General features: G+C 40.7%; 1 protein-coding gene across 4 annotated transcripts in view; it reads left to right on the top strand.

The window, feature by feature from the left end:
• The window catches only part of LOC125642467 (H(+)/Cl(-) exchange transporter 5), a 90257-nt gene that overhangs the window by 15053 nt on the left and 47270 nt on the right, over positions 1 to 27934 (top strand). For 2 of the 4 annotated variants that reach the window (XM_048863883.2, XM_048863884.2), the window contains exon 2: positions 25045 to 25197. In XM_048863883.2, coding sequence (XP_048719840.1) covers positions 25062 to 25197 — 136 coding nt within the window. In that variant the 5' untranslated portion in view covers positions 25045 to 25061. Of the gene's footprint in view, positions 1 to 19290; positions 19315 to 22580; positions 22601 to 25044; positions 25198 to 27934 lie in introns of those variants that run through there. The other 2 variants (XM_048863882.2, XM_075132382.1) reach the window with 2 other exon arrangements.

Raw genomic sequence — 27934 nt, forward strand, 5'->3', positions numbered from 1 at the left:
CCTCATCCCTGGCCCCACCCCGGAGCCTGCACTCCCCAGCCCAGAGCCCCCCCTGAACCTCTCATTCCTGGCCCCAGCCCACACCCCAAACTCCTCGTCCCCAGCTCCATTGGGTCACGGGCATCAACAATTTTTTTCAACTGGGTCGCCAGAAAAAAAGTTTGAAAACCACTCCCTAACAAAGTGGTTCCCAAACTAGGGGCACCGCTTGTTCAGGGAAAGCCCCTGGCAGGCCGGGCCGGTTTGTTTACCTGCCGCGTCCGCAGGTTCGGCTGTGGTTCGCTTTTCTCGGCCAATGGGGGCTGCGGGAAGTGGCATGGGCCACTAGCCGCCTTTCCCGCAGCCCCCACTGGCCTGGAGCGGTGAACTGCAGCCAGTGGGAGGTGCGATCGGCTGAACCTGCGGATGCGGCAGGTAAACAAACCGTCCCGGCCTGCCAGGGGCTTTCCCTGAACAAGTGATGCCCCTAGTTTGGGAACCACTGCTCTAACACACACACAGGCAGGGCCACACCCAGCTGCAGATCAGCTCTGGGAAGACTCAGTTTAAGGGACTTGCTCCAGCACTCAGATGTCCACCTCCCTTGGAGTATAGACCCAAAGAGAGATTATATTCACCTCTTTCCTCAGTGTGGAAGAGGGTATGCACAATTTCTTACTCCCCCACAGTTAGAAATCACATAAACTGGGTTATGTCATAAACCAGAAATAAATTTATTAACTATAACAGGTGTATTTTAAGTAGTTAAGGAGGTAGCAGCCAGAACAAAGCAGATTACTAAGAAAATAAAACAGAGCATGCAAACTAAGTTTAATACACGAAACAACTGGTTACATGTGAGTTCTCACCCTAAATATGGTTCTAATAATCTTTTTCACAGGCCAGATGCCCTTCCAGTCTGGGCCCAGTTTTTTCCCCTCCTGTTCAGTCTTAGCTGTTTCCAGTAGTCATCTTGGATGGGGGTAGCAGGAGAGAGCTGATGACCTGGATTACCTCAGTCCCCACCTTAAATAGGATTTGCATAAGGCAGGAGTCCTTTGTTTCCTAGTTTGATCCCTCTTCCCTTACAGTGGAAAGTTACAAGAAGTCCCAGGTAATGTTTTAGTATCAGGTGACAAGACCACCTGATTCTGTAAGGCCCTTGTAGCCGTTCTTCACAGGCTGACCCACATGTTGACAGGAAGACTAAGGGCACGTCTTCACTGGCAACGTTAAGCGCTGCCGTGGTGTAAAGCGTGGCTTGTGTAGTTGCGGCATAGCGCTGGGAGAGAGCTCTCCCAGCCTGCTAAAAAACCCACTTCCACGAGGCAAATAGCTCCCAGCGCTGGTGCACTGTCTAGACTGGCACTTTGTAACGCTGAAACTTGCAGTGCTTGGGGGTGTTTTTTCACACCCCTGAACGAGAAAGTTGCAGCGCTGTAAAGCGCCAGTGTAGAGAAGCCCTGAGCTCTTTTACAATCCATTGTCCTTGTGGATGGGCCATCCACCCTGTCTGGCTTTTCCATTGTGGTACCTGAAGTGTTAGCAATGGGCATCACCCAAAGTAGCATAGTTGAAAAACAGATACATAGTCAATATTCCTAATTTCAGGTACAGAAATGATACGTGCATACAAACAGGATAATCGCATTCAGTAAATCATAACCTTTCCAGTGATCTCACATGAGCCATCTTGCATAAAGTATATCTCGGTTATGTCCTATTCATATCATAAGCATATTTTCATAAAGAATATGGAATGACATGTCATACCTCTCCTCTGAGATTACTGCCAGAGGGTTGGTCACTGACCAATACAGAGGCAGTAGGCCTAAAATCCCTTTTTGGCTTTGGATATACAACCTCCAAGTGTTACCAAACATTGTAATGTCATTCACAGGTGTTCTTGCAAAGTTCTGGGTATCTGTTCCCAGGGTGCCAGAAAACATTGTGGTGCTTAGCATTGTGTACATAATGTAGATGTCACTATCTTTTAAAGTGTAGGTGTCTTGGCATTTAGCTACAATGTCATGAGGTGGTGTGCCTCAGTTTCCCCTTCCCACAGCATTCTAGATTGGTTATGCTTTCTCTGCTCTGCCAAGCTTTAAGGATTTTCTTGTTACCGCTCCTAAACTATACCAAAGATTTTTCCAAAAATCATGCATGTTACCACTAGTATCAAATTCTTTGTCTTAACCCACAGTGTGTGTAGTAAGAGACATAAAGTTACCAGCAAATTCATGACAGAGAGGCACTTTGAATCATGATTAGACCCATTAAATTGACATCCTCTGCATCAATTGCAGCAGCATCAGTCTCCCAGTAGTGAAGACAAACCCTTAGTCTCTTACTGCACTATACCCCTACCCCTTCCTCGCTGCTCCCTTACCGTAGCATGCCCTTCCATTTCTGGTCTGCTGAGCCACTGTCCTCTTCTCATTCAAATTCCTCTTAGAACTCTCTTCTTGTCCTGTAATAATGGGTAAGGATGGTTCGTGGGCACAGATGAAACAGACATGCTTCCTAGGGGTACCCAGGGTTATGAGGCACTATGCTACTCCCTGCCCTTAGCATGAGGCATCCTTGTCTGTGCCTGCTGGGGTCACTTCCCAACTCCAGTGGCCACAGGCAATGCAAGCCCGCCCCGCCAGACCTCACAGGCCCTGCTGTCATTCTACAGGTGAACGATAGGCACACTCTGACCCTTAGGTCCTCCTTCCATCCTTTGTTTCCAAACTAGGAAACAAAGGACTCCCGCCTTACGCAAATGCCCAACCCCTGCTCACTGGATAGTTGCAGTATTCGTGGAGCCACCGCTTCCAAAGAAGCGGAATACCCCAGTTGACCCGTTTCATCTCAGAGCACTGCTCTGCCAAACTCATAGCGCTTAGATTGACTTAGTGTGAAATCAGAAGTTTATTTAACAAATTACAGAGATTCAAGTAGCTGCAAGTACACATATTGGAAACAAATGATTACATATAAAATAAAATCATAACATACATTCTTGAGCCTACACTAATTAACAAGATACTCTCATGTCTAATACTCTCAAAATCCCTGCAGCACTTTACAGCCAGGCAGGTTGCGAACCCTTCTTTCATGAGAGAAGCATGCTGTTACTTTGCCTCCTAGGTGAAGGATTCAGTCTGTTTGCACTCCAAGATCTGCCAGACCATTTTGCAATTTCTCAATACACATCTGGCTCAGTATCAAATAGACATACAGTGTGAGGTGTATAATACACCATACCCAAATGGACAGACAAGGAGATGGGTGTCCATTACCTTCTGCTCAAAAGGAACATCTCTGAGGTATGTCACCTCCTGGTGACCTGTCCTAACTCCAGGATCTTGAGAGCATAATTTTCAGTATAGACACAAAACTCCTTAAATATTGTCTGTACAGACATTTCACAGTGATTATGGTGACCAGTGGGCTACTGGCTGTTCGCAGAGACCTCCCGTGCCATCCTTTGAATTATTATGCAGCTGTCCAACCCAGAGGATTCATGTACGACCATATGCATCCCCTGTGCCATTTGCTGGTTGGCATCAAGGGGTCCCTGGGTCACAGTCTAGACATGTTAAGCCAAGTGAATGACTCAAAAGACATACAGCAGGCACAGCATGACAGACTGCAGTACGGGTTTCTCTAGGCACATGGAGGTGCATAACTGGATGTGTGTAAAGAAGAGAGCTTGGTTAGAGGATAAAACAGGCACATCTAAGTAACCTGAAAAGTATAATTGGTACAAGTGAATGAAGAGAGGATGATATCTATGTACTAGAATACAGAAAGTCGGTCTCAGATACCTGGTCTGGGATAACAGGTGGTGGAGAATGTGTGCTTTAAGGGTGTAAGATGTAGACTGGTCAGATTGCAGAGTTTAAAACTGTTACCTTTACAGCACGTTTTGTTTTAATCGTCTCACTATTCTTAATCTTGTTTGCATACAAAGTGTTCTTTCCCATAATATATGCTCTGGTGAGGGCTGGAGACCTCTGGTTGCATGGGAAACCCCTAATGTCTGTGGGCAAGAACAGTGTTTATGATGTGCTCTGGAAGTAACCTATTTGTGAGGAGGCAGCGCAGAGCTGAATGTTTTAATTTTGTGGGAGAAAAGTATCTTCTACCATGAAATCGGCTGGTTTGCTGAAGGTGTGACTGATCTGACGTATTTCGGGATGCCTTTAGCAAACCAAGTAGTCCCAAATGGATTTCAGAGTGAGGAAAATATTTTAATTAGGGCTGTCAATTGCTGTTAACTCACGCGATTAACTCAAAAAAATTAATTGTGATTAAAAAAATTTATCACAATTAATCGTACTGTTAAACAGAATACTAATGGAAATTTATTAAATATTTTTGAATGTTTTTCTACATTTTCAAATATATCAATTTCAGTTACATCACAGAATACAAAGTGTATAGTGCTCACTTAATTATTTTTTATTACAAATATTTGCACTGTTAAAATGATAAAAAGAAATAGTATTTTTCAATTCACCTCATACAAGTACTGTTGTGCAATCTCTTTATCATGAAAGTGCAATTTACAAATGTAATTTTTGTTTTGTTACATAACTGCACTCAAAACAAAGCAAAGTAAAACTTTTGAGCATACAAGTCCACTCAGTCCTACTTCTTGTTCAGCCAATCGCAAAGAGAAACAAGTTTGTTTACATTTACGGGAGGTAATGCTGCCCACTTCTTATTTACAGTGTCACCGGAAAGTGAGAACAGGCGTTCGCATGACACTGTTTTAGCTGGCGTCACAAGATATTTACATGCCAGTTGCCCTAAAGATTCATATGCCTCTTCGTGCTTCGGTCATCATTCCAGAGGACATGCTTCCATGCTGATGACGCTCATTAAATAACGCGTTAATTAAATTTGTGACTGAACTTCTTGGGGGAGATTTGTATGTCTCCTGCTCTGTTTTACCATCATTCTGCCATATATTTCATGTTATAGTAGTCTCGGCTGACGACCCAGCGCATGTTGTTTGTTTTAAGAGTATGTTCACTGCAGATTTCACAAAACGCAAGAAGATACCAATGTGAAATTTCTAAAGATAGCTACAGCACTTGACCCAAGATTTAAGAATCTGAAGTGCCTTCCAAAAATCTAAGAGGGACAAGGTGTAGAGCATGCTTTCAGAAGTCTTAAAAGACTTCAACGCTCCAATGCGGAAACTACAGAACATTAACCACCAAAAAAGAAAATCAACCTTCTGCAGGTAGCATCTGATTCAGATTCTGAAAATGAACGTGCGTTGGATGGTTATCGAGCAGAACCCGTCATCAGCATGGACTATGTCCTCTGGAATGGTGGTTGAATGGAATGGTCCTCTGGAATGGTGGTTGAAGCATTAAGGGACATAATCTTTAGCGCATCTGGCATGTAAATATCTTGCAGCGCCGGCTACAACTGTGCCATGCAAATGTCTATGCTCACTTTCAGGTGATGCTGTAAACAAGAGGCAGGCAGCATTATCTTCTGCAAATGTAAACAAAACTGTTTGTCTGAGCGATTGGCTGAACAAGAAATAGGACTGAGTGGACTTGCAGGCTCTAAATTTTGACATTGTAGAAAACATCCAAAAATTTAAATAAATGGTATTCTATTATTATTTAATAGCACGATTAATTGCGATAAACTTTTTTAATCGCTTGACAGCCCTAATTTTAATGTTGTTTTTTGCAGAGAACACTCCCAGAGCCTGGTTAGTTAGCAACTTTCAGCAAAAATCTGTATTTAATTTTCATTTCACCTTGGCAGTTTTCCTTAAAATAGTTAGTCACCCCATCCGTGTGAGAGAAATTCTATTAATACTCACTGGTTCTTGCCAACCATCTGGAAATCTCCCCCTTCAACGATATTTCTAATTGCAAAGGAACAAATTGGAATTCAGCACCCGGTTCCTATTGACAATTCTATGGGAATTGGATGCCTAATTTCCCTTTGTGCCTTTGAAAATCTCTCTTAAATTCTCTCCCAGCCCATATTGCATTAACAAGTGCTTGCTGACTGCAAGCCAAAGGGCATGTTTACAGTCTAAGGGTTAAAAGGCCTCATTGAGCCTGCTGTATATGTTGTCTGTGATCATTATGAATTTCAAAATATGCTGGTCATGTGAAGAATCCAGAGGATGATCTTAATGGTTATTTTACTGGAGCAGATAGTTCACCCAGAGCTAGATAAATACATAAAATGATTTGCCTACAGGCTGATATTTTGTACGAAATTAAGACCAGGTGGTATTTTATGGTACTGACCTAAACTTCTAAGATATTCATGGAAGTCCTGGCAACTCTCAGCTCCAGCAGGCCAAGTGTACCTGCCCCTTTCCACTGCCAACAGAATAATGCAGCAAATTTAATGCAACCAACTTAATGCAACATTTAAGATATTTAATTATGCAACCTTAAGCCAGGTAATGCAAAAGTTAAGGTTCCTGCAGCAGTTAACTCTGTCTCGTTGCACTTCCAGTATATTTTGTGGTATACTTCTTTACTAACCGGAAGAGAGTCAGAATCGCATCTAAACAGAGAAATATACATGTGCAATACATCTGAGTTAACATGGCTGTAGTAGCTTTGCATTTCTTGACTTTAAAGCTTTGACTATGGAATCATAATTATTTTAATTTCCTTGTTTTTGAAGAGGGAAAAATGTTGTCTCTTAGGCTTGCAAGTCATCCTTCATCTTTGGGGCACGGACCCTAACATATAACTTTTTACAGTTTACGGTACAATGGAGCTCCATCCCAATCCTGATTGGAGTTCATGGGAGATGCTGTAAAACAAATATTCAAGTAGTAATCTTCAACCTTTGCTGCTCCTAGTGCTTGGCTGGAAACAGTTCTCTTCAAGACTGAATTTGCAAAGCAGCAGCATGTCAATTTACAGTGCAGTGATGTATTTTGGAAATGGGAAACCTTCTATAATTAGAATCCCAAGGTTCTTTAAATTTAAGAAGAGGTTTTTTAAAAGTATGTTTATTTAAACATACATAGTGAGCCTTGAAACCTGAACCCTGAAGCTTAGATTTCAACAGAGCTAATAAAAATACTTAAAGGGCATTTTCAGACAGCAGTAAACCTGAAAAAAAATAACTTGTATTGAAAGCGTACTTGACCAATATTGTTTTTCTTGGTTTTTGCTGCTTGAAGACTGTTCAGTTTTAAGAGCTTCCTCTCCTGCATCCCAAGATTCCTTCTATTTATAGAAAACCCATCATCACCTGTTTATAATCTCAGTATGCTGTGATAGACATTATTGTGACAAACCCCTGCTGGGACGTCAGAGTTGAATGTATCAAGTGAAACTGGGTTGTGGAGGAGGGAGTAAGCTTTGATTTTAAAATGCACATTGCTATGATAATTAGTGAACCTGGTAGTGGTTTTATGGTAAAATGGAATGAATATTTTTGAGCAATTAAATAAAACGGGAACATTTTTATTCTCATTGATTTATTTCATAGTGACTCATCTGTTTAATGCAATACACAGGAGTGGCATGTTAATTTCAGTTCGGGCCAAATTGACTGCAGAGTTGCAAACTCCTGAAATTTAGTTGTCATAGACACACTGATATAACCTTAGCTGTTCAACCTTGACTACAGCGTCATTGTTGTGGAGCCGTGATACTTTCACAATGTGCCATTCTGATAGAGAAAGCAACTTACTTCCAAGAAATATTATCTTGGTCTGTAGGGTTCTCTTGGTTCCTTGAGCTCTTCTACTAGGGCATTTAAGTAATGCATCCACTAGTGCAATTTCAGTTCAGAGCTACTTTAATAAACTTTGCCTTCAGAAGTAGAAAGAGGCAATTTTGAGGCCTTCTTCCAAGACTTTGATGTTGTAAAGATGAATAAGTTTGTCTCTGATCTTGTCTTAGTATATCAATGCTGATGCAATTATTTTAATGAAAAATGACTTTTTTTTTTCTGGCATGTGAACTGGAGGGAAATAACCAGTCTTCAGAAACTATTACTCCTTTTGCATAGGAGTTAAATGAACAGCAGGATAAATTCAAGGAAATATGGTCTCATCTTCCCTGGAAACTTGATAAATAAACTACTAATCTTGCTGTATTGTGGAGTTTTGAGGTATCATTGATAAAGTTGTTTCAAAACTGTTAGCTTCTTCTGCATGTGAACATTATAAACAGTCGTAGTGATTGTCAGGAGTGACTTTCATGATTGTTATCACTGCCTCCGTGGGGGAGGGAGGCTATTGGTTGTGTCCTTTAGAATGGAAATTTCATTACAAACAAGAGGATTTAGCCAGAAAAATACAAAAACTATCAAGGCTTGTAAAAATTTGTTTCAGATTAAAGTATTTGGCAGCCAGATACTCCATTAGAATCATTTTTGGAATTGTCCAGCAAACTGGATTTTTTATTTTATTATTATTTTTTTTTTGCATGTCATTAGCAGCCTAGAAAGTGGGTTTGAAGTGGGAGTAAAAGCATTTAGACATGGGAGACAGATATTGTCAGTGTAGCAATGAAGTTGTTGGGCCAGGAAAGAGTTGAGTGGGATGCTGCCCCAGACTGATTACATTTTTTTTTTTTGGTTTGGCAGACTTATTCAGTTTCAGCCATACACATTTTCTAGCTCCAGCCACCTACTTCCTGGCCTAGCTTAAAAAAATAGTTAGTTTTTATATATATATCATTCTCATAAGAGACCAGAGTCTCTTATGTTACTTAGCTTTGTCGGCTGGGAACAAAGTAATCAGTGTCTTCCTTCCAAAAACGCCCACAAAACTGAGTTGCTCTGGCCTCACAAGATTGGCTAATTCACTCTAGATCAGGTGCCAGATCTTAAGGTCTTCAGTGTATGTTGCATGTGGGAGAAGTATTTTCAGTTTGGGTGGTGGGTGGAAGGAAGCTATGTGGGAGAGTCTGCCTGTGGTCACCTCGGGACTGTCTTAGGGGCCATTGTCTTTCAGTGCCTGCTTTCAGTGTATTTTTCAGCTTGATGAGGAATGCCATTCACATCCTATCAGTCTGTGCTGATGACATTCAGTTCATGGAAAATAATCTGTTAATTTTTTGCTGTGACCCAATTTGAGCAGCGTAGGTGCCTGCCCGTCACTGAAGACAAAAAGTTGATGTCTTCAAATGGAGAGTGTGACTACGAGTAACAGCTCTGAAAAACACTTGAGAAATCTCATTGATTTCTACCGTGTTTGATTGTAGAGGAGGAGGAGCCAGTTCATCAGTCCACATTGCTGGAACCAGGTCACAAGAATTATATTTTGGCTGCCTGGGGCTATTGGACAAGAGAACCTCCCCTAGGCGGTGAGGAATGCTCCAGGTCAGGAGTGGCCAACCTGTGGCTCCAGAGCCACATGTGGCTCTTTGTAGAGGCACCGACTCCAGGGCTGGAGCTAGAGGCACCAACTTTCCAATGTGCCAGGGGTGCTCACTGCTCAACCCCTGGCTCTGCCACAGGCCCTGCCCCCACTCCACCCCTCCCCACCCCCTCCCCTGAGCCTGCCGTGCCCTCGTTCCTCCCTCCCCCAGAGCCTCCTACACACCATGAAACAGCTGATCAGGAGGTGTGGGGAGGTAGGGGAGGCACGGGGCTGCCGGTGCAGTGCGTGGGAGGTGTGGGCAGGGGTGAGGGAGCTGATGGGTGGGGCTGCTGATGTATTACTGCGGCTCTTTGGCAATGTACATTGGTAAATTCTGGCTCCTTCTCAGGCTCAGGTTGGTCACCCCGGCTCTAGGTGAATGTTTGAAGCTGGAAGTTTCACTTAAATCAATACTATTGTGGCCAAATGAATCCCAGGTGTGAGTGGCAATGTTTAAGGAATGTCACCTAGCAACTCTGTTCTACCTTGTTAGCTGTGAGGCCTGAAATAAGTTACATTGGATCTTTATTGTTTAGACTAGTAAAGACTGGCATTTTGAAACTCCTGTAGGTCCTTGTCACTTGGTCTTTAATGTCAATGATTTACTTGGGTTGGTGAAATAAAACTTTGACACACCAAAAGCACATTGGCAACTCATCAGAAAACTGATGTCAGATCTAATCTGCATATGCATCTGCTAAATACAAATGAATCTTGCCAAATGACGTTGGCTATTAGTGCAAAGAAGGTGAATCTCCAGGAAAAAACTTTGTGGTGGTATGTTTGAAATTTTAGGTGCAGAAAATATTTTAATGTTCAGAGACCGACTTAAATTCACAGTGGAAATTTCACCATTAAACTCGCTTTACCTTTTCTCGTCCTTTCCCATTGACCTTAGCTCTTGCAAGAGGTCTGATTTGTACATGTACCTTATGAGCTGCAATACTTGATCAGACAGGGGTTGCAGAGCCTGTGCTCTCAAACAATCCCAAAATGTTTTGCAAACTACTTATTTACAACAGCCGTGCAATGCTCTAGGCTTGTAGCTAACCTGGATGTGTGAGCAAAATATTAATTCTTTCATCATCACTGTGGTGAGCAAATTTTGTGCCTGCACTTGCCAATATTAATGATTTTAGAAGGCTGTTGAATGGTATGATGTAATAAATGTGGAGGGCAGTATCCAGCTACAATGCAGAACAATGCACAGTGTTGCAGGTAGAAGAAACTTTAGCTGGATCACTGGGACAAAATCCTCTATAACGGGATCTTTTTTGACCATGCAGAGCAAACAGGACCTCCGCTTTTAAATTTCATAAAATGGGGGAGGGGAGTATTTAAATTGATTTTAAGATACGGTAACTTCCAGTTATCCAGTGTTCTCAATTACAGTATTAGCAGAGAAGCTTGGTCATTGTTTACACAATACTTGCTAACGAAACAAAAGGTCCATTGATCATAGTTCTGCCTGGCAGTAAGGGAAGTGACAAAAGAAAATTAAACATGAAGGGGGAAAAAAAGAAATGACATGTTTTGTAGATTTCAGAGTAATGAAGTCTATTACATCCGATGAAGTGAGCTGTAGCTCACAAAAGCTTATGCTCAGATAAATTGGTTATGTTTTGTAGAGTAGACTCTTGCTTAATATTAAATATTTACTTCAGCTTGAAACTTAACATCTAAACATTAAATCCAGCAAACTTTCTGTGACATGATAGAGAAAATGTGGGTCAGGATTCAGATCAGGGCTGGGGAAAGCAGTTGTAATCTACCAAGCGCTTCCCGTAAACCAAACATTAGTGATTTGAAATGGCCCTCCCAGTAGATTCTGCAGACCATCACAATATGGTCATCCCTCTTCTTATTTGGTATGTGCTTCAGGCAGTGATATCAGCTAACTGTTGTGTCTCTGCCTTTTGTGTTTTGGTCAGCAGTGAAATAGTTAATGATGTTGGCAAGTAAATCATTAGGCTTCAGAATTAACAACCAAATGAGATGAACAGAGGTGTTTTCCATCTTTGTACTCTTTTAGGCTGGTTGGCTATGGAGTTGAATATCAGTTTGCAATCTGTTCCTAATTTGAAGGTTCTCTTCACAGCCATGGATTTGTCTAGTTCTTGGTTGTATTGCAGCTCCACTGAATTAAAATTCAAGTTACAGCAAGACTAAAACCTGTAGTTTAGATGAATCCCATAAGAGTTATGGATTTAATTTTTTTTTTTTTTTTTTTAACAGTGAATGCTCAGATTCTAGAGCTCAGGGTGGTAGCCTGCTCCCCCCCCCCCCCCGAAATTCAAACCAAACAGCAACAAAAAACCCTGTTCAGAGCCAGCAGAAACCTGCATAATTTGACCCCTGATCTGGCTGAGTCAGGAAGCAAATACAGTCTTCTGTTTATCACAGTCTGATGATGTGTCTGCTGTAGCCAGGAAGCTTTCTTCTATGTGGATATAAAGCAAAACATGATCAACTATTAGTCCCCAACAGAGCCGGCCCACAACATTTTGGCACCTGAGGCGGGGAGCTCAAATGACGCCCCCTTGCTTGGGCCAAAACTTTAAAACTCTGGATCCGAGTGGCAACCCCCCCCATAGTCTGGCACCTGAGGCAGCCGCCTCAGTTCACCTCATGGTAAGACCAGCCCTGGTCCCCAAAGATTCATTAGAGTAGGTTTTCTGCCTTTCTGAAGTAAGAGTTACAGAACTTGCCAGGGAGGTTGGTGAACTAGAAAGCTTCCTTGATTTTTAATTGGCTAGAAAAGTATATTTCCAAGTTCCAATCAGTAAACAGGAAGTGGCCTAAGAAAATCATCTACAAGATCCTATCTTTCTCAGAGGTTACTAAACATGAGAGACAGTGGATAGTGAGGAAAAAATGAAAGCATTGTGAAATGTTCCTAAGTACAGTAAAAGCTTTAGGCTCTCTCTGTGCCAGCACCCTGAATCAATGTTGTCATGGCTAATGTTTCTGCAGTTTGTTTTATTAGCCAGACTAGGAATTCATAGTACAAGTTCTGTTTGTTCATCTTCTTGAGGATTTTTTTTTTTGTAGGAGGTACTTAAGAGTGATTTGGAGGAGAAAAAGATATAACCTAGAGCCTATAAATTCTAACTTCAGTTAAAAATAGTGTATACACAATCTCTTTCAAACAAAAAGATTAAATTCAAAATATGGGCAGCTAAATCTAGCCATTTGAAAATTTGACCACTTTTATTTAGAGGGGTTTAGCACCCAGCATCTCAGTGGGTGCTCTGCACCTCTACAAAGTAGAACATTTTTATATGGATGAGGAGTACTTGTGGCACCTTAGAGACTAACAGATTTATTTGAGCATAAGCTTTTGTGAGCTACAGCCTAACACGGCTGCTACTCTGAAACCTGTTTATATGGATGCTTAGCTTTAAGAACCAAAGAGTAAAAAATTTGAACTAAATTTCCAACAGATACACAAATTGTAAGTAAAGTGGGTATAAATGTACACCGCAAAAAAGGATTGCTATGAATGTTAGTAGTTCACAGCTCTCAATTTGATGTTTCACGTGTTGTGTGTTTGCGTATCAACATGTAGCTGTAAGAACCTTTGCTTTTTAACTTGTAAGAATTGGAGCTATTGGCATGGTAGTTAGAATGATGCCATCAATTTGAACTCTAGTCAATGTAAAAAAAAAAAAAAAAAAAAAAAGTTATTTTAGGGACTGCCTTTCCTTGAATCTCCCTATCAGTTTTTGTGCTTTTTTTTTAAAAAAATTCCTACTTGGGGTGTGTTTTCCCCATGCATATATGAAAGGCCCACCTAGAGCTCACCTTTGCAAGAAAATTCGATCCTGTTGGAATACAACACAGTCAGGAGGAGTCACCTTAACTAACATGATGTTAAACATGACATTGCAGCCAGTGAAAATTGGGACCATTGTTTAACAATTTGCCAGTAGAATTGACCCGTATTCTGGTCATGTGTTAAACATGATAGTCCCTGTCTTCATTGACTGCAATTCATATTTAATATTGTTTTAACACACCTTCTTAAAATCAGGCTCCAATGTGACTTTTCTTTCTAGTGAAGGTAAAATGCAGGGCAGGAGGATGAGTGACTGTATAGGGGAAACGATGTAACTGACTAGGCACAAAGTAAATAAGATGGGTGGTGGTGGGGAGGAAAGATGGGTATTCTAATCTCAGGTGTACTAATGGTTTTAATCTGAAGAATAATAGGTACATTTTTGACAAAATGTGACTAAGCTGAATATTCCTTTTAGCCATTCACTTCTAGAGGGGTCAGCTCAGATCCTTAATGAGGTCAGAAGCTCAATGACCTTTGCCTCATTTCTGTGTCTAGAGATTACTTGTATATATTGCAAAATTTCGTTGCTTGTCAGAATTATTACTTTTAGAGCCTTGCTTGTGGTTCGAACCTATCCCAGTGTAGAAATCCTCCCCAGTTCCTGAAGGGAGAGTGCAGCTACAGCAAACGGGTGTGGAAAGCTCTCTGATTTAACACGGAATACCCGAATTGGTGAAACAATTCGTTTTAGTATGGTCAGGATGGTCTCTTTAATACCAATGTGTAGTTTAAAAACAACTCATCCTTGGCACTTGTGTGTGAAGCAATAAGCATTTATCCCCATTTTATCCATGGAGAAACTGAGATGGAGAAATTATTAATTGCCCAAAGCCACAAAAGGAGTAATTTTCACAGCTAGGAATAGAATTCTAGAGTGCTGGCTTCTAGTGCCAAATTGTCTACACTCTGCTGACAGTGCTGCCTTAATTTTCCTAATCTTTCTGTTCTACTGTAGATCCTGAATGAGGTAATGGCACATTTCACACAATAGCAAATGTCTTTGCTTTCATTACAACTTTAATGTGGGAGTATACAAGAGAGACTAGTAACAAGTTTTTTGAAGTGCCTCTTTCATAGAAACAACTCTAGTCCCTGATGATAAATTTTCCTGAAAACTCTGATCCTGCTAGAATCCACAGGGCTCCAGGTGAATCTTGATTTGCTTTTAACTGTGGTCGGTGGGTAAAGGATCTCCATAAGATAATCACTTCTTGGTGTATTTTTAGGGGAACCATCAAGCACTGATATTTATTTGTCCTTTCCCCTCATTCTTTCATCTGAAAAACAGATGTTTCTATGATCCCCAACCCTTTCTGTTCTCTCTGTTTGTTTTCTTTAAGCACTCGATTTCTGTGTAAATGTGCTCATACTTGGGGATTAAAAGCAGCCCACGTAAAGTAGCTGTGGTTGGGAAAACTGCCAGAACTTTTCTTAAAGGTATTGGATAGCTTACTAAACTGATATTCTTATCATTGAGGCAAAAACTCCAGCTGGTGGATTGTTGGAAAACTGCTTGTGTGTGTTGTCCACATTAAAAAAAAAAAAAAAAAAAAAAAAAAAAGTCCAGTAATGTGGTTTGTATGTTAGGTGGGGTTGGGGATGTCAGTTTTTGAGAGAGGTGCAGTGGAGCAACTCCCGCACTACTTAGAGTCCTCAGATTTCCCCAACCCACTCTAGGTAATTGTTTTTGGCTCGTGTACAAGACTGCAACTACTTTCGTCAGTGTCTGATCGCCTAGGAACTTGGGGCCCTGGTCCCTTGTAGGCACTATGCTAATACAGATAATAGGTAGGTGTCTATATAGATGTAAAAATGATCAGTCAGCAGCTTTTGATACCACTGACTTGTGAGGTTTAGTGTGGATATAGTTAATGTGGAGTGTAGTTGCTGTGGAGTGGCTCTACTCTTTATGAGAAGCAGATTTTGGGCAACTGCTCTTCTTCTTTTCTCCCTCTCCCTGTTTCCTCCAGACTAGAGTGCTCTCCTGCAAAGTAGCTTAAGGTCTATTTTGGCCCTTCAATGTGTCTTCTAATTACCTCTTTTAGTCATTGAACTGTATGGGTGACATGAGTTGTGGAAATTCCTGGCAGGGCAGTTGGATTTTCTCTCTCCCCCCCTCCCGCCCCCATTTCTGTGTGTTTTTACTCTGTACTGCGCTTGGGGAATTGGTATGGTGTCTTATTAAATTACAATTAAAAAAAAGACACCCAGATGTGTTGCTGCCAAAGATCCACTCTTCTGTCCTATTTAATGAGTAACAAATACCTGATAAAACAAAGGGGATTTATTCAAAAATACAAATAATAGGCAGAAGCCAGGCATTGTTAAACAAGAGTGAGGCTGAAAACCGCTCTCATGGCAATAGTTGCTCAAGTGTGCTGCTACAGGGGCTGAATGGCACAAGGCTATGAGAAGCAGTGACGAATTATTCGAGAAGAGCTGAAACTAGTATGCAAATAGAGAAATCACTGTCCATCACATGTGCAGTAGAATTTGTCCTATTTATTAATGTCCCTGGGATGATGCATACTCAAGTATCCGATCATTATATAGTACGTAATTAAAATCTTGCACATTAGGTTAGCCACGCAGAGGTAAAGCTGTCCCAAATGCCGTAGAACCAAGGGGATCAGCCGTCTTGCATACACACGTATCACTTTGTAGCATTGATCAGGAAAGCACAGAGGGGTGTGTTGTCTTGATGGGACAAAGCCATATCTCACAACATGACCTGGGGTATCCCAGTGTAATTACAGTTAATCTTTGCATATGTTTAAAAGTGCAACAGTTTGTAATGATTTGCACTGAACCTGTTCAAATGCAAAACAAAATTGAATTTTTTACCTTCATTTTGGTTACATAACTGATACTTGCCTTTTGTAGCCATTTCTCCACTATCTGTCTGACCACTCTGGGCAGCCCCCAGGGTTGCTAAATCAGCTGCCTTGTGGAAAGTGCACTACAATGCTTGAAGGCACTTGGAGATGTAGATTGGTGGCCTCACATTTCACACTTGACTTACCCACCATTCGGAGCCCTGTCAGTCAGGTCTTCATAGTATCTGAGCCCCGGCCGAGAGCTTCCTTTCCCCCCATTGACAGAGCTGAACCAGGAGAGGCCATCAAACTCCATTTCGCTCGTCTGAATTTGAAAGTAAGCAACCTTAATTTCCCAACAGAGAGAAGGAAGGGATGAGATGAACAGACTTGTTACAGTAGTAGATGAAGGGGTGTTTCTGCTTTCTGGAACAGGAAAAGCTGGGTGGCTAATGGGTGGCAGGTTAAATGTCTCTTGTAATTATGAACTTAAAATACAATAGAAGAGAAACATGTATGGTGCCAATGTTGAACAAACCACTAAACCGCCATGGTCAATTAGTTTATTCTGAAAGAAACTGAATCCGTTGCAACACATTTTATGTATTAAAGGAGCAGTTTTGTTTTAAAAATCACTTCAGATTTTTTTGCTTATACTATAATTAGAAGTAACCTGTCTCTTTTCAGTTTCTTTCTGTCCAGCAACCTTCCCTGTTCCCTCTGTATAGTCAGTTTCCTCTATGTTCAGAGCAGTGGTGGGGAGGTGAAAAAAACACTTTCCAGCTCTGGATAATGTGATTATAAAACCATGAAGGTCTAGTATTTGAAATGACTTTTACTTGTACTTCGAAACTGGTTAGATTTCAAGTTGACAGGGTCCCTTTAAGAATTTTTCATACTATGTTATCCCTCTAGTATACAGTATCTTCATGTTTTTGCTACACCAGAAGATATTTGTAGTACAATTCCTCTTGGCTGAGGAGGTGTATGTCTGAGGGTGGTAGATAAGCTTCACAAAGAGTAGTCTTATTTCTGGGAAACTCGGGTGTCTATCCTGTCACAAGAATTTGCTGTTGCGATCTGTTCTACTTTTCTAATGATCAGAGTAGTAGCAAAAGAGAGCACTTGTCCCAGTCCAACGGCTAAGAGCCTTTTATTTGACTTGGCAGTGATACAGTACATAAAGCTCTTTAGTCTGAATCTTGTTACAAAACTAGTCTGGCAGTGTCTATATGCTGCAGGGTGTAACCCACATTATTTTAAGACACTCAACTAGATCAGTATCTGTTGAAATTATATTTGTACTCGGTGCTTTAATTTAGATAGTATCAATTAAATTACAGTGAGGCACTGTTCTCCGGTTACTGCTTGATGCAACCTGTATGTACAGGGTTTAATTGATTAGTGCTTTGGGAAGAGTTAACTATATATCAAGTAAAGGGATCATGAAATAGTTTAGGAGCAATTTAGGGTGCTTTAAGAATTTTTTAAAACGTGTCACTGAATTTGAAGAAATCCATCTTTTTGCCTGTTGTCATTCCCCTCAGCATGGTTGCCAATATACATAGAACAGCTTCATCCTATTCAGAACCAGGGAGCGAATCAGCCTATAAACAGAATGGGCCTCATCCAGCGCCCACTTATGCCAGCGGGAAGGCTCCCATTGAATTGTATAAGCTTTGGATTGGCCCCAATATAAGTGACTAGTCTAGATTCACTGTCCAAACTGAGCCAATGTATCATAATCAGTGACAACTATGTAGAGCTACCAGGTTGCTGTGATCACAGGTATGGCTAATTTATTTTAATTTTTTTTATATCTACCTTTAAATTTTGTTGTGGGTCATTACTTCTTTGTCAAATTTCATTTTTTAAATCAAAAGCAATATCTAAATTAAGGTTGCATATAAGGATCTGAAACTAATGAGCAGTTTTTCTCCCCTGTTATATGAGAGTCCAAAATAACTTACTTTGATGAACTAGCTCATTCTTTGGGGTCCTTTTGTAATGAGTTAAGTTTTCAGCTCCGAAAATAAGCATTTTATGTTTGAAATCACAGCACAAGTGTAAGTAGCAGTGTGACTGTGTTGCTATAAATCTTTGCTCTTCTGGCTTCAGGCCGGGTACTGTAAGTATTGGCACAACAATCCAGTGATGGTATTGTACTTTTTTCTAACTATTTGCAGTTAGAACAGATTTCTGTATTGTTGATATTTTCCTTCTTAGTGTTTGCACTTCTTAGGGTTTTCAAGTAATTTTCCTAACTATTTGTGGTACAATATACATATCCACTTTAAGAGGCGGTGTGAGCTTTGAGATGAGGGAGCAAGAGGAGAACACAGGATTCAGGGATGAGCCAAACTGAGGGGTGGAAGGGGGGGCGAATCAAGAATTCCTTGTTAGGTGCTCTGATTGCTGATTGGTTTGGAAACTTACATTTGAATTGTCTTGGACTATAAGAAAAGTACTGTCTCTCTAATTATCTGGATTTTCAAGTGAAGAGAACCGTAGGTGGTGAACTGTCACTCCTTTCCCCACCAGAAGAATGTCTCATGAAAGCAGCTGATCAGGATTAGAATTGTTCAGTTCTCTTGAAAAACATTTATCTTCTCTGGCTCTGTGTACTAGCTCTGGAGCCAAAGTCAAACCTTCTATCAGATGGAGGAAATGTGTGTTGGGAGCTGCATTTGAAATGTTCGTAGTCAGTAGAACTGTTTCAACATATTCCTTTGTTTAGAGCATTGGCCCTTTAAGGTTGGCTTTACAGAAGTGGATTGACCGGTGTGAGCTTGAATTGGCAGTTACTTCACTCAACCATATCAAACAGCTCTGTTGGGATTCTGGTACAGAAATAAAAGGAGTACCAGCCCTCAGACTGAGGTGGCAGCTGGAGTAAAACAGTTGAGTAGGGATGGGAAACAAATTCATTTCAGCGCTTGGCACATGACTAAGTGTGAAATGGGAAGGAGAAAGAGATTGGGAGCCCCGGGAATTGTTTTTGATTTAACCACGTCCCTTTGAGTACTTTTAACATCACAATGAAGACAGAAAAGGACTAGAACATCATTCTGGAAGTGCAAATTCCTATTGTGCAGTACTCAGTCTAGCTTTGTTATTATGGTTCCTATCTTCTGAGTCACTTCCAGCCACCAGAAGGGCGGATCTGCTTGGGTTTTTAATCCAGAGCTTCAGTACTGTGGTTGATCGAGATGGAGAAAATGGCATCTGGTGGCTGAAAGAGGTGGAAGAGGCTGATTGGAGAGTCTCTAGGAAGATGGCTTCACCTTGGCTAGGCCAGCAATCTTTTGGTATGTATGTCCACCATGGGGCATGAGGGAAAGCCAAGTTGTATCTCTTCCAGTGATTTTTTTCTACCTTCTGCCATAAAGGAGCTATAATTTTTATGTTTGGGGTGTATGGATTTGTGGAGGGGGGAAGGAGGAGCAGCTCTCATGTCTGGTCACAAGGTCATTATGTAGGGACAAAGCATGTGAACACACTTCTTTTGTGCACAGTAGGGCCCAGGAAGCTTAGTTTGGAAACTTAGGGTTTGTCTACACTGCAATTAAAAACCCACAGCTGGCCCCTGCCAGATGACTTGGGCTAAGAGGCTGTTTAATTGCGGTGTCGATGTTCAGGTTTGGGCTTCAGCCTGAGCTCTAGGGCCCTGCAAGGGGGGAGAGTCGCAGAGCTTGGGCTGCAGCCCAGGCCCAAATATCTACAACATAATTAAACAGCCCCTTAGCCCGAGCCTGAGTCAGCTGGCACGGGTCAGCTGCGGGTGTCTTTTGCAGTGTAGACATAGCCTTATTGCTCACCTGTGAGGGAGTAGTCTCTCAAAATAAGGCAAAAAACAAGCATGGTTGTTTAGTTTCAACAACCTTCTGCTGTATTTTCTGTAACTGGGGACTTCAAGATCCATCACTGAAAGAAGAGTTCAATTGTATTTTATAGTAAATGTTAAGTCAGCTGCTTGCTTCTATACAAAACTGCTGAGCACGCACGGTGGCTGTTGCACAGCATTTATTATTGGACTATCAGGAAGTTTTCTTATGCAATGTCAGTGAATGGGAGCAATTCAGCTATGAGCCACATGTACACATCTAAAGACAGGATAGTTCATATCCGAGTCTCTTATAGCATGAGTTCAATAGCTGTTCAAAAGGTACGAGTAAGTTCTTGTGGCTCCAGGGATTGATGTTCGACAGCTAAAATTCTAAATAACAAGAATGATGATAGAGAAGAGGAGCAATCCATAGGCTGCAGCCATTGGTTGAAAGATCGGTACCAGTCCACTCAAAGCTATTCTCAGAGCTATCAGAAGAACAAGGAGTGTACATTTTCTAGTGTAATATTCTGGGAGGTGTATTTAATTAGCATAAATTACATGGTATGAATTTCGGACAAAATTGTCGAAAAATAGGAATTTTTGTGTGTTATGTGGTGGAACACAGAAACATACATGGCTGCTTTTGGAGGCATCTGGCCTTTTGATTTCATCCTTAGACACAGGGCGAGTTGCTTTGTGTTCGGGAAGCAGAAGGCTTTCTGTAAACATTGAGATTACATTTGATAGCTAGAAGCTTGGGATAGAGTCATAGAAGTGTAGGACTGGAAGAGACCTCAGTAGGTCTTCTAGTCCAGTCCCCTGCACTCAAGGCAGGACTATGTAATAACTAGACCATTCCTGATGTTTGTCTGGTGTTTGTCTAAACTGTTCTTAAAAACCTCCAATAACAGATTGTACAACCTCCCTAGACAATTTGTTCGAGTGCTTAACCACCTTGACAGTTAAGAAGTTTTTCCTACTGTCAAACCTAAACGTCCCTTGCTGCAGTTTAAGCCCATTCCTTCTTGACCTATCCTTAGAAGTTAAGGAGAACAATTTTTCACCCTTCTCCTTGTAACAAACAACCTTCTATGTACTTGAAAACTGTTATCATGTACACCCCCCCCCCCCCCAGTCTTCTCCAGATTTAAACAAACCCAGTTTTTTTCAATCTTCCCTCACAGGTCATGTTTTTTAGACCTTTATTCCTTTCTGTTGCTTCATCTGGACTCTCTCCACTTTGTCCGCATCTTTCCTAAAATGTAGCACCCAGAGCTGGGGACACTCCTCCAGTTCAGGCCTTAGCAGTGCAGAATAGAGTGGAAGAATTATTTCTTGTGTCTTGCTTACAACACTTCTGCCTTCTAAAGCACTTGCAACCCTTTCCAGCTTGGTATCGTCCGCAAACTTAAGTGTATTTTTTATTCCATTATCTAAATCATTGATGCAGATATTGAATAGAACTGGACCCAGGACTGATCCCTGCAGAACCCCTCTCAATAAGTCCTTCCAGCTTGACTGTGAACCACTGATAACTACGCTCTGGGAACAATTTTACAACCATTTGGGATACTCATTTTTCATACTTATAAGTCACTTAACAGAAGTTAAAAATAATACTTCTCCAAAAAACATATGTACAAGAAATGAAAATCTCATTAAATGGGGACCTGGATAGTTAGAAGAATGAGTCTTTGACCTCAAGGTTATTTGGCTGTCTCCCAGGGCAGTTGATAGACATTTCTCTATCTCAGCTGTCAGATGGCCTGTTTGAAACAAGCTGATATTTCATAGTCCATTTCATGGTGGCTAGATAGCCACATAATACAGCCATCACTAGAGTTGTCCCCTTGCCAGCAGGCTTATTAGAGACCTATGCAGACTGCAATGTTCTTCCCACGGGGTGGTTCCTGCAGATCAGAGATGAATCTCACTGGCAGAGATTAGTGTCGGGACATCTACGCTCCAGTCTGTGCTGTACCTTTTCTTTGAGTACATAGGACCTCAGCTTTCAGAAGGCTATTAGTTCAGCACCTTTACCACCAAGAAATTAATGTCTTTTTTTTTTATAAAGTTCTTCACATTTACATCATCCTAGTTGAGGCTCTTGATGTCTTGCTTCTAAGAAGTAAGGGACATACATACAGGGTTCGCTTCGTTTATCCCATGTATGCAGCCTCTACTGGCTTGAAACATGTCAGCTCTTAAAGAACAACAACAGTGCAGATCCTATTTGGTCAGGAAATAGAGTTCCGTATCTGGTGGAAAATAATATATCCAAAAAGTATTTCTGAAGTAAACACTGTGCCACAAGAGGATTCCACTTGATTAACATTAGACTTTATTTTACTGTGTTGTAAATCTTTTGGCCAGAGGGAATACACAACAGGCCACAAATCTTCAACAAGTAACTTTCAGTTACTTGGATAAAATAAACCTTAAAGCCAACCTCCACTATGCGCTTATATAAAGTACTGGAAGTTGTTCCATCTGAGGGCTTTCAGAGGGCTATGAATATGAAGGCACTCTGTGCATTAGGTTAGGGTTAGAGTACAGCTGCTTACTGTCTGTACTGAACATTGGGTTCAGCTAAAGTGAATGTACCCAAAGCATTTTCTCTTCTCTTGCACTCTGCATCAGTTTAATGTGTTTAAAGTTTAAACACGGTTTAAAGGCTAACCAATGTACTGTGTTTTTAGGGGTATTTTTCTGAGAGAAGTTGTTTGTCATCTTATTGTGCAACGCCAGGATTGTTTTCCTTAATGGTAGGAAATTATTTTGCAGAACATAATTCATGCTGTTTGGGAGTGCTGTTTTCCCTAAAACAAGGCTGAGCTGCATATCTGGTGATGTGGCAGACAGGCCTCGGGGACAGGCGAACTCAGCATAGGGGTGCAGTAGTGCCATTCTGCCAGCATTTGCAATGGGAATCGCCTTCTAGTATGTACTCCCTTGGGAGCCATTTCTGCTGGGCTTACAGCACCTTTATGCAGTTGGAGCAGCATGAAGGATTCACAATGGAAGAAAGAAGCCAGCTTTGTAAATGCAAACGCTGGAGAGAAGAAAAGCCCAACATCTATTTTTCATGTTAGAGCGGTTAATGAGCAACATGTTGCATTGTTCTTTTGCAAAAGGATTACCATCTAGGGAGGTGAAGGTAGAGTTTATTCAGGAAAATTACTGGCAAATGAGTTATTTTGCTGTCTTCCCTGTCCGGAAATACCAGGCTGAGGAACCCGCTATCTTTCACCTGCTGATAACAGTACTGGTTTGTTAACCCCTCTTTGCGTGGGAATGTTCAGCAGCCATGTGCGGCTTCTGAGTTACAGTGCAAATGTCCCTTGTTATCCTAGCCAGAACTTTGAAAATGAAATACACTGTGTATTAACTTCTTCTGCTGAGCTTTCTGATTCAGATGAAGTGATGGGTTTAGGAGTCTGTAAATGATTATGGGCAATACAGAAATTCTAGAGCTAGTTCAAAGACATTTGGCTGTTTCAAAAAATTTTTTTTGCCGTATATCAGCTCTGTAGCCTTGATTAAAAACCATTCTGACATGACTGCTTACCAGGCTTTTTAAAATCCTTCTCTGATCTGTTGTGTACTTCATGCATTACCTTTTAAATCCCACTACATGACTATATGTGGATTTTAACCCCACCTACTTCAGGATTTGAACTCATGATTTTAGGGGAATTTAATATTTAATTTTGATATGTAGAGCGCTGGGTGGCTGCAGTTTCTTGAATTAGGTGGATGTGTGTAATATCTTGATTTTTGTTGTTGAAGTTGGTTCCCTCTGAGTTTGGACAGGGGGTGTGATGTTTTCAAAATCAATTTTAAAAACATGAGCATTTTAGTATTACACTTTCATGGCATCTCTACAAGTAACCAGGGTGGATTGATTTAAATTAGCAATTGATTTTAATCTTGTTTTGCATTTGTGCTATTTTGTTGGTTTTCGAAAGAGAGGCTTAGTCTCTTTGGTTAAAACATGTTGACATATAAGCAAATATAGCCTTTACACTAAATTTGGTTCTTTTTCCTAACTAGGAGGGTATATGATATCTATGCACATTTATTTAAAGCTGTATAATAGCTTAACATACATTTATTCAGATTCTTAATTTCTTCATTTTTTGGTTAGAAAATGAATGATGCATCACAACATTACTAAATGATTTTTTTTACTCATCATTTGTCATGCTACATTTGGATGGTAACTGAAATTCAATTCAAAATGCATAATAACAGCATTTTCAAACTGTTTTTAATAGCTAAAATAAAACTACCTCAAATGTACTGGATACAGAAACATGTTTCTATCAACATGTTTTGTATTTAAAACCGATTGATTAAACACAAGTATGAATGGTTAGTGAATTGAACTGATTGTTTACAGTCACTGTGTCCTTTAAAATTTTAGAATGAGTAGGTCTCATCCATTCGCATCTCATTTTTCTTTGTAGGGTGGAAAAGGAAAACAAGCTTTTCTGCTTTTTCAATTCCCAGTCTGTTTCTCAACTTTGAGAACCAGTCATTGAACTGAACGAGTGAAACTAAAATGAAGAGAATATTGTCTCTGCACCTGCACAAAGGGCTATTGCTGTTGAGAGTTGGTTTAGCACTTTACAAAACTCTGGTTCGTAGCCAGTGACTTCCACCAGTTCAGTGGTTTGACTTTCTTTTGAACTTTGGCAGCAGACTTGTAGTGCTTGAATATTGCTTTTAATTTAATTTATTTAATAGATGATAGTAAGTTTAGGCTTTAATAGGTTGTTATAATTTCAGATTTTATATTAAATAATTTATTTGTAAAGAGATTTAAATCCACTGATTTTTATGCACCTTGCAGATAACTCTTTGAAATGCTGTCCTCTTATTTTATGTAACTAAATCACTGTTTCTGGCCCATATGATAGCATGGAATATATCACAGGAACAACAGCTTGTAAATGTGGAAAATCCAGTCAGGTCCCTGGGCTAGAACAAGCAGCTGTCATACTTCATGTAGGCTTGCCATATTGAAAAAGTAAATGTTACCTCCCTTCCTGTGTGTAGGATACTAGGTCTACCATTTTATTCCATTCAGCTAGTCAGACTGGATTAGCACATAGTCAAACATCAATTACTGTGGCATGTAGGTGTACACATTGGTGTCTTCAACCTTATACTATAGAAACTATCTTTGTTTTCCCTTCCATTCTAGGTTCAGAGGCTGTAGCCATGAATAATAAAGGCTTTCGGCGAGGGAGTTTCCAGAGCAGCACCAGTGATGAAGACATGGTGGAGATAGCAGGAGGAGCTCTGGATTTCTCCATCACAGATGATGATCCCCCGCTGGATAGAGAGATGTTGGGAGGTAATGCTCATGTTGCCATCTCCATTAAATTCTTCATCACTACAATCTTTATGTAGATTTCAGGTTAATGTGTACTACTTCGTTTGACTGTCGCAAGAGCCGGTTTCTTGATGGAGTGACCAGGTTGTTGTGTAAGGGCCATATGCTTTGCTGTCACACTCCTATTGTGACCTCAACACAATTCTTTACACTGCAGTATTTTCATCTGGGTGGCTTTCTGTACAGGCTGCTGGAGTACCATATAGCAGCCAAGTGTGCACTCACCTGCTTCCATTGGCTTCTGTCACTATAAGTAAACAGTGATTGAATTAGGACTTAGGTGCAGCACAAAGTAGAAGTAGCCGAGTGTTTCTTTAAAAGAGAAGGTAAGATAGACTACAGAAGGTAGACTAGTGACTATTTGTAGGAAAGAAGCCAGGGCATCTCCCCATCACAGTAAATGATCTAATCCTGGCTGTGCACATGTAGTAAATTGTCATACAGGGGAAAGTATTTTCTCTTCTCAATATATTTTTCTGTTTGCATGATCGTTTAGTATATACAATAAATTAGCCTGCACTCTTTTTCTGTGTCTTCAAGGACTTGTTGCCTCCCCACAGTCCTTTATAGGCACTTCATATGTTACCAGGGCAAGCAAGCAATTAATCGGTGGCTTGAGGCAGCCTGGTGTATGAATAAAAGCAAACATGATCCTTGGGACAGTTATGGCCCAGAAGCTCTATTACTCATAATTATTCAGCCCCCATTCAAAGATCTTGGCAGCCCTTCTTTAAAATGCAGCTAATATTTGAGGCACTCTTCAATATCAGCAAAGCCATCTGCTTTGGTTTACTGTTCTGTATATGTTGAAAATTGGGAAGTTCCCATCTATCTTGTTCAACTGATAAGTACAATGTACCTTTCACCCAAGGTGAAGTGACTCTTTGAAAGAGTTTGCATGTAGTCTGCATTGCTACAGTGCAGCCACTTCCGTAAATAGATAAAGGTGTTTTGAGGTTCATCGATTTATAGAATGTGGAATAATGAACAAGGAGAAGAGGGACCCTGTCTATAGGGGACTTGTTAGAGAGAGCACTTAAAATCCTCTTGGGACCTCCATACCAAAAAGATGTGCACAAATTGGAGGGGAATTAGAGAAGAGCCACAAAAATGATAAAGTGGATGAAGAGACTTGAAAGATCAAATTCAATATATCTTGACTGATCAAAAGCTAAAGGAAATGGGGTATAATAGCCTATAAGTATTTAAAGGGGCAAAATGGCAGGGAGGGAGAGGAATTGTTAAGGATAGTTGACTGGGATGTAAGTAAGAGTAGGGAGCCTGAGCCAAGGAAAATTTAAGTTCTTCAGAAAATATCTGAACAGGGAAATCTATTAGCTTGTACAATCTCCGTTCCTGATATCTTTTAAAACTGGGCTGAACAAAGGACTCGAATACAACTGTAGGGACCATACTGATACTGACTAGAGGGATTGTCTAGATCAGTGACTTCCAAACTTTTCCAGTCATGTCTTCCTTTTAGACCATAAATATTTTCCATTACCTCCTCCCACGGGGACATAAGATTGGCCATACTAGATTAGATCCAGGGACTGTCTAGCCAGTACCTTATGTCCGACAGTGGCCAGCATCAGATGTTTCAGGGGAAGGTTTAAAAATCTCACAGTAGGCAGATGTAGCGTAATCTGCCCTATGAAGATTTCAAAATCATTCCTAATACACTTAAACTCTGAAGCATGAGATGTTACATTCCTTCCAAAACTTGTATTATCTATAACTCTGGATACTCTTGTTTCCCATGTAAATATTCAGTCTATCTTTTAATCTTGCTTTGTCTCTAACACACAGTGGCAATGAGTTCTATAGTCCATGCATTGTGTGAAAAAGTATTCCATTTTATGTTTTGAATTTGCCACCTTTAATTTAATTGAATGGCCCCTTCATTTTGTTGCAAGACTGGAAGAATAGAAAGTGTTTGATGCACCACCTCTGTACCGTCCATTATTTTATTTACTTTTATCATGGCTCCTCTTATCTCCTTACTAAGGTAAACAATGCCATTTCTTTCAAGCACTCTTCATATAAATATTTCAATGTCTCTAATCATTCTTGTCACTTCTCTGAATCTTTCCTAATTTTCTGCCATATCTTTGGAATTATCAAATAGAATTCCAGGAGAAGGTGTACTATTAATTTATATGATGGCATTATATTTTCCATATTCTCAATCTTGTTCTGTAATCTTCAATCCCCAGTTCCTTACCCCACAAATAAATACCTAGCTCTTATATCACACTCTTCATCAGTAGATCTCAGTGTTTTACAGTGGTTCCTTCTGATCTTAGGGTTTGTCTACATTACCTGCTGGATTGATGGGCAGCAATCAATCCAGCGGGGGTCGATTTATTGCATATAGTCTACACCTGATAAATCGACCGCCGAGCGCTCTCCCATTGACTCCGGTACTCCTCCGGGGTGAGAGGCGCAGGCAGAGTCGACAGGAGAGCGTCAGCTGTCGACTTACCGCAGTGAAGTAACAGCATGTTACTGTCCTTCAAGGTGGATATGCACATTTATCATGCAGCATAGACTTCATCTCACCCACTGGTGTAGAACTATAATATCTCACTATACAGTAACTTTGTCTTTTATTTTTGAGAGTCAGATTACCAGACATGTCAGTTTTCAAAAGCATCAGAAATGACGTGGAATAAAAACTCAGGCTATCAAATTTGCT

Source organism: Caretta caretta, chromosome 9, assembly GCF_965140235.1.
Source record: "Caretta caretta isolate rCarCar2 chromosome 9, rCarCar1.hap1, whole genome shotgun sequence".
Lineage (NCBI taxonomy): Eukaryota > Metazoa > Chordata > Testudines > Cheloniidae > Caretta > Caretta caretta.